This window comes from Pterocles gutturalis, unplaced genomic scaffold (genome assembly GCF_000699245.1).
Source record: "Pterocles gutturalis isolate BGI_N339 unplaced genomic scaffold, ASM69924v1 scaffold34459, whole genome shotgun sequence".
Lineage (NCBI taxonomy): Eukaryota > Metazoa > Chordata > Aves > Pterocliformes > Pteroclidae > Pterocles > Pterocles gutturalis.
Genome location: NW_010136930.1, coordinates 706 through 7569, shown reverse-complemented (window position 1 = coordinate 7569; position 6864 = coordinate 706). Strand labels below are relative to the sequence as shown.

Below are 6864 nucleotides of genomic sequence, written 5' to 3'. Positions count from 1 at the left end.
GTGAGGGGAATGAGAGGGAAGAGTGTGTCGGCCCGCCGGCGATGCCGACCTGCCCCGCGGGGCAACGGCGCTGCCGGGTCCGGGGGGAAAAGCAAACATTGCACAGCACAGCCCAAGATCTTGCTGCAGCAGCTCTTCGACCGGCTGCTTCGAGCAGAGCATCTCGGGCAGTGCCAGCCTCCTGTGCCGCCCCTGGAGCAATGCACTGTTTCTTGATAATTTTCTTTTTTTTACTAATTCTTCCCCCGCTGTCTTCCTCCTGCAGCTACGCGGTGATTGCCTACGGCTGCGCCAGCTGCCCCAAGCTGACCTGCGAGCGGGATGGCTGCCAGACGGAGTTCTGCTACCACTGCAAGCAGATCTGGCACCCCAACCAGACCTGCGACATGGCTCGGCAGCAGCGCGCGCAGGCGCTCCGGGTGCGGACCAAGCACACCTCCGGCCTCAGCTACGGACAGGAATCCGGGCCGGGTATGGATCCACGCGGGTTTTGGTTACGGGAATGGTTTGGGCTGGGAGGGACCTTAGAGCCCACCCAGTGCCACCCCCTGCCATGGGCAGGGACACCTCCCACTAGCCCAGGTTGCCCAAAGCCTCATCCAGCCTGGCCTTGAACCCCTCCAGGGATGGGGCATCCACAGCTTCTCTGAAGTAGAGAAAAAACCACCTGTGTGTGCAAACCCCGTCCCGTCTGAGCAGGGGGGTGTTGGTGCCTCGTGGGGACGCTGCCCCATGGCATGGGTGAGTGTCTCCAGCACCCCCGGCTGCGAACGGCCATAAAACTCAGCCTCATTTCCCCTTCTCGTGTGTGTCAGAATAAAGCTGGTGGGCTCCTCCAGCAACGCAAACCAGTGACGATGTGCTCTGGGTCCTTCCGCTCCCCTCATCCGCCCCAGTGAGGCTTGTGGCTCTTTTGATCTTGGATGTTCTCGCTTCTTGCTGATCTCAACCCTGAACAAACAGGCGCTTTTTACCTTTGCAACTTTAAATTTGCCGACTGCGGTAGTAAAAAGGAGCGTTCGTGCCTGGCTGAGCGTGGGGAGCCTCGCTCCGTGGACTGTGTTGGTGTTGGTAACGTCAGGTATAGAAAAAAATACCAACCCACAGCCTCCTACGCTGCCGGGGAGGAGCTGCTGTGTCTGCTGGGTTAGCGTTCGTTAAAAATAACCGTATTGACCCTGGAAGTGGGCAGTGAGGCTCTTTCATAAAGTCCTGCCCTACCCCCAAACACAACACCCTGCTTTTTCTCTGTGTCGGGAGGTTAAATGTTCATGTGCTCATTGAGCGGGGAGCTGTCGTGGGTGGTTCAGAGGTGGCTTAGTGGGACATTGAGGTTCAGCGTGCCCCAGTTAGAGGACCCTGGTCATGGACAGCACAGATACTGCCACGGCCCACGGTACAAACCAGCAAGAAAAAATAGTTTCTGAGTTGTTTGGTTTTTTTTTTTTATCCTTTTAAAGGAGATCCCTGCCAGGAAGAGCTTAGCGCTTAACCACTGAAAGGGAGGTTCTTGAGACAGTGGTTTTTCCCCACCCCGTGCTTGCTGGATTCAATGCAGTGATTAATAAGGTGCGAGCTGGTCTCAGCAGCTGGATTTCGTATTGTCGAGTGTTGCAGAGGCTGCCAGCAGAGCCCTGAACGCTGCGCAGCTGTTGCATAGCTGCGGTTGGATGATGCTTGAGTTGAGGAGGAGATGAAGGACCCTTGTCCTGCTCTGCTGGCAGCAAAACGGGGATGGGACAGCCCCTGCGCTGGGCTCCCGTGTGCTGCTGCAGACCCCAGACCCCTTCTGGTGCTTCTGAAGGCCAGGTTTAGGGTTTCTCCTGTGCCTTCTTCTCCCAGTTGTTCTGTTGTTCTTGGCCCATGCATCACCTCGATGGAGCAATGTAGGGACGGTTCATTCTTGCGCTCTTGCCTCAGCTAGCACAGGGCAGGTAGGACTTGTTCCCAGCTTCTGAGCATGTTCTGGAATACATCCTGCTCGAGGCTAGAATAAACTTTTCAAATGACAGTTACCAGTCCCTGCTGTCCCGGCAAAGGGCTTCGGTGGGGTCTGTCCCATCAATATATCTTCTCGCTCTGGAGATACAGACACGACCATCCCCACGTTGGGATTACCAAAAGGGTTCTGCCCGCCCAGAAAAATGAGGGTTTGGATCCATAACGAGGGTTTCAGTCCATAACGAGCTCCCCCTCGTTGAGTCCAGCTCAACCCCGTGCTTCCTCCCCGCAGCCGATGACATCAAGCCGTGCCCGCGCTGCAGCGCTTACATCATCAAGATGAACGACGGGAGCTGTAACCACATGACGTGCGCCGTGTGCGGCTGCGAGTTCTGCTGGCTCTGCATGAAGGAGATCTCGGACCTGCATTACCTCAGGTGCGGAGGGGGGCGGCACGCCGGGGGTCCTGCCTGGGGGGTGTTTCTTGGGATCACTTGGGAATCGCTGGTGTTAATGTCATTTTTTTTCTTTTTTTCATTCAAGCCCCTCTGGCTGTACGTTCTGGGGCAAAAAGCCATGGAGTCGTAAAAAGAAGATTCTCTGGCAGCTGGGCACGTTGATCGGTGCTCCCGTGGGCATTTCCCTCATCGCTGGCATCGCCATTCCTGCCATGGTCATCGGCATCCCCGTCTACGTCGGGAGGAAGGTGAGCGTGGGGAGCAGAAGGGTTTGGGGCGTTCTCTGTACTCGAGGCATCTGACCAGAAATTTAGAGCTGATATGAAGGGTGGATCTTGTCATAGAACCGAAATTCGGTTGTCTCTTCTGAAGCTTGTCTTATCTTTTGGGCTTTGAGTGGGGAGAGGGAAGGTGGTGGCTGATAGCCCTTCAGGCTGAAGTCCTCCCAGATGCGTTTGGCTTTGCTCTTGTGCCTCTGCCTCGAACCAGGAGCACCCAAGGAGAAACCTTGTCCCTGTTTTAACGCATCTCGTGATGGTGGGCTCTGTGGGATAGTGGCTGGACCCCGAGCATCACGCTTTGGCTTGCATGAGTCACTCGTGTTTGGATGCTGACCTGCTGCCCCAAGCTGCGTGATGCTGTCGTGTGCTGTGCTGATACAGAGGCGGTGAGGGGGCAGAAATGGCCCGTCAGCGCTGTGTTTGTAGCTGCTGCTTTTTCTTAAACACAGCCCCACCTGCTAGGTCTGATCTGTGGTCAAGATGAGGTTCTCCAAGGGTGGCTGCAGCTGCCAGGGTGTAACATCACCAGCTGGTTGATGTCTTTGCTCATGGCCAGGCTCTGTTCTCACCTGGTGCTTCTCCTTCCGTCAGATCCACAGCAGGTACGAGGGAAAGAAAACCTCTAAGCACAAGAGGAACTTGGCCATCACTGGTGGGGTCACCTTGTCTGTCATCGCCTCTCCGGTCATCGCTGCTGTCAGTGTGGGTGAGTGGGACGGTCCCTTTCCCCTCTGGTGGGCGAGTAGTCACTGAGACAGATGGGTAGCCCAGCCCTGGGAGGTTGGGGTGGCCAAAGGGTGGTTTGCAGACTGCTGCTGGGTGCTCTTCAGGGCACATCCCTTGGTGTCACATCCAGGCTGCATGTCCTCGTGTGCTGGAGTTGGCCTGGAGCCAGCCTGGAGCACCGGTTGCCTGTGGTGGAGGCTCACGGAGCTGCCTCTTCCCCATGGACTGGTGGTGGCTGATGTCTTGAGGGTTCCCCTGAGGCTGTCTGCGCTCTTGGGGTTCCCTCGTTCTGTGCTGCAGCAGCACGCATGAAGGGCTCCTCCAGTGTCTGTCTGCAAAGTTGGGAACTGGGACCTTTCTGCATTAAAAGCAGCTCAAACTCAACTGGAAGAGTCCCTGCCCCAAAGAGTCCCTTCTGTCTGCCCAGCACAGCTCAGCCTTAAGCTCCTCTTAACTCGGCGCATCCTTCTCCCCAGGTATCGGGGTCCCCATCATGCTGGCGTACGTCTATGGCGTTGTGCCCATCTCGCTGTGCCGCGGCGGTGGCTGTGGGGTTAGCACCGCCAACGGGAAGGGCGTGAAAATCGAGTTTGATGAAGATGATGGACCCATCACAGGTAACGTGTGGGAACTGATGAGGGGAAGGGGATGAAGCAAGGCCCCATTGTTGCCTCTTGTCATGAAATGGTAGGGGGTCTTAATTTGGGGTTTCCTAAATCTGAACATCTCTCTTTACATGGGTTTGTCTAGAAGCAATTATTTGCTTTGGTTTTCTTCTGCTGATCAGCAAAATCTCCACTCTCCGTTGCCCTGGAAGAGGCAGGGAGGCAGCCAGAGACACACCGCCTCGCCTCAGCTCTGCCAGCCCCATCGCAGCCGCGTGGTTCCCGGGCTGATCCCCACTCCTGCCTTTTTCTTCCCCGCAGTGGCTGACGCCTGGCGAGCCCTGAAGAACCCCAGCATCGGCGAAAGCAGCATCGAGGGGCTGACCAGCGTGCTGAGCACCAGCGGCAGCCCCACCGATGGGCTCAGCGTCATGCAGGGCAACTACAGCGAGGCGGCCAGCTTCGCCGCGCTCTCGGGGGGCACGCTGAGCGGCGGGGTCCTCTCGGGGGGCAAGGGCAAGTACAGCAGGTAACTGAACCCATGAGCACAGCCAGAAAGGGGGGTGCAGGCTCCCAGGGCTGGGCTGGTTGAGCTGGATTGTTCCGGGGAGCTCTGCAGGAGCATGAGCAATCCCTCGTTGGCTTGGGAGTCGTGTCCTAGTATTTTTACTTCTTGGTCTGGTGTAGAATAACTACTCCCAGCAGACCAGGCTCCTTCTGGAGTCAGTGCTGGGCTGGTTCTAGCAAGGAGGAGAAAAGATAAACAGGTTTCTGTCCCTGCTTGAGGACTTGAGAGCTCCTTGAAACGGCAGAGCCGATGCTTCAGGTTTATTGGAAACAGCATGGAGATGCCTGCGTGGCGTGTTTAAAGATCTTCCAGTCCTGTCCTCCCGGTCTGACAGGTTTGGATGTCTCCCGTTCCCCAGTGGCACATAGCAGGCAGGGTCACTGCTTTCCAAGGCAGCTCTCCTCTAACCTTGCCTGTGAGTCAGTTTGCTGGGTAATTAGAGACACGTGGTGATAAGGCAGCCAGGGTATAATCACGGCTGTGCGCGAGATCTGTGGAAATCTGTTCTTCGCAGAAATGGCGTGAGTCATACACATAAACACAGCTTTACCTTCGTCATGGAAAACAGAATGGGTTTACCTCAACGGAGCCAAAAAGGAGACTAAATGAGAGGAGCCACAGGGGTTAAACCCTGTTGTGCCGAGCTGGCCAGCGCAGAGCACCTCTTGCTTTCCCATGACAGATGGACTGGTTGGTGCCCCTTGGGGACCATCTGAGGCACTTCTGAGGAATCCTCCTCTTTTCTGCAGGCTGGAAGTCCAGGCAGACGTCCAGAAGGAGATTTTCCCCAAAGACTCGGTCAGCCTGGGGGCTATCAGTGACAACGCCAGCACTCGAGCCATGGCTGGCTCCATCATCAGCTCCTACAACCCCCAGGACAGGTAGGAGGACATGTGAAGGTGGGAAGAGCTGTTGGTAGTGGGTGTCCTGGAAAAAAAAAGTCTGTGCTCCGGGAGGTGCTGGGGTGGGCGGTGAGATGGCTGCAGTTGCACCAAGGCTGCTCTGCTGCAGCTGGCAAGGGGACTGATCCTTTTACTTGCAGAGAAGGACAGCTGGGGACAGTTTGGGAGCAGCTTTGATGGGTAAGGGGGAGGCTGAGGTGGGGATTTGCAGCCCAGGACTCTCAAGGTCCAATCCTGGCTGCTCACAGGGGTTCTGGTGCTTTCCCAGTTCACTCCCCGTCTCAGGGGACTCTTGGCTGCCCGTAAGGACTCGAGGAGAGCGGCGAGTGCCGTTGTTTCCCAGATGAGCAGCATCCTGCTCGTGTCTGGGAGAGGTGATCCTCCCAGTACAGTGATGCAGTGCCTGGGGGGGACCCAGTGGACCCCAGTAGCTGTGCCCAGTAACGCTGGGGTGCTTGTTTCTGCAGGGAGTGCAATAACATGGAGATCCAGGTGGACATCGAAGCCAAACCCAGTCACTACCAGCTGGCCAGCGGCAGCAGTACGGAGGACTCCCTGCATGTCCACACCCCAATGGCAGAGAACGAGGAAGAGGAGGAGGAGGAGGAGGAAGAGGACGGTGAGCAGGAGCAGACCTGCAAACACCAAAGCTGTGAGCAGAAGGACTGCATTGCCAGCAAAACCTGGGACATCACCCTGGCCCAGCCTGAGAGCATACGGAGCGACCTGGAGAGCTCCGACAGCCAGTCGGACGATGTGCCCGACATCACCTCGGATGAATGCGGCTCCCCCCTCAGACTGCGGCAGCCTGCCCCCACACCCCTAAAAATAGAGGTGCCGAGAGCCCAAGTGCCCACCTGAGCCACTGTGCCCAAGCCGAGGGCTGCAGGCTGGATGAAATGGTCCAACTGGAGTGCATCGAAGCCAGAGTATGAAGCAGCCTCCTGCTGAGAAGCACACTCGCTGTCGTCGCATCTTTCGGGGCAGGGTTGTGTCCATGTTGGCTTCTGTTTGCGATTCTCCAGCTGAGTCCCCAGCCTCACCTCGGGGAGTTGCTGTTTCTTACGTGACAAAAAAGAAAAAGGAGAAAAAAAAAAAAAAATCCCCCGCCCTCTTTTTGTTTTAATTTATTGGTTCAAGCTCTGTGAGGTGCGTAAGAGTGTAAATATGTACGTGTGTCTGTATGTCTGCAAACATCCCAAGGGACCGTTGGAATAAAGACTCTGGTTGTCATTCGACTCGCATCCAGCTCTTCCTTTCCCAAGCCTGCCGTGAAATCCTCTCCCTCCGTGGCTGCCTTTGCTCCAGCATCTCTAAACACCTCCTGAGCCCAGGGCCTGGGGAAAATGGGGACATCTCTTCTGCCGCGGGCAGGGGGGGTGT

At 56.5% G+C, this 6864-nt stretch overlaps 1 protein-coding gene across 1 annotated transcript; it reads left to right on the top strand.

Annotated features, from left to right (window-relative positions):
* Nucleotides 1-265: 265 nt before the first annotated feature.
* On the top strand, nt 266-6716 carry RNF19B (ring finger protein 19B; the record flags this gene model as incomplete). Its single annotated transcript, XM_010082482.1, is given in 9 exon segments — nt 266-471; nt 2234-2378; nt 2485-2647; nt 3272-3386; nt 3883-4023; nt 4333-4540; nt 5329-5460; nt 5949-6271; nt 6274-6716. Coding segments are annotated over 9 exon segments (1576 nt in total), but the record flags the coding sequence as incomplete, so codon positions are not given.
* Between the last annotated feature and the right edge of the window lie 148 nt (nt 6717-6864).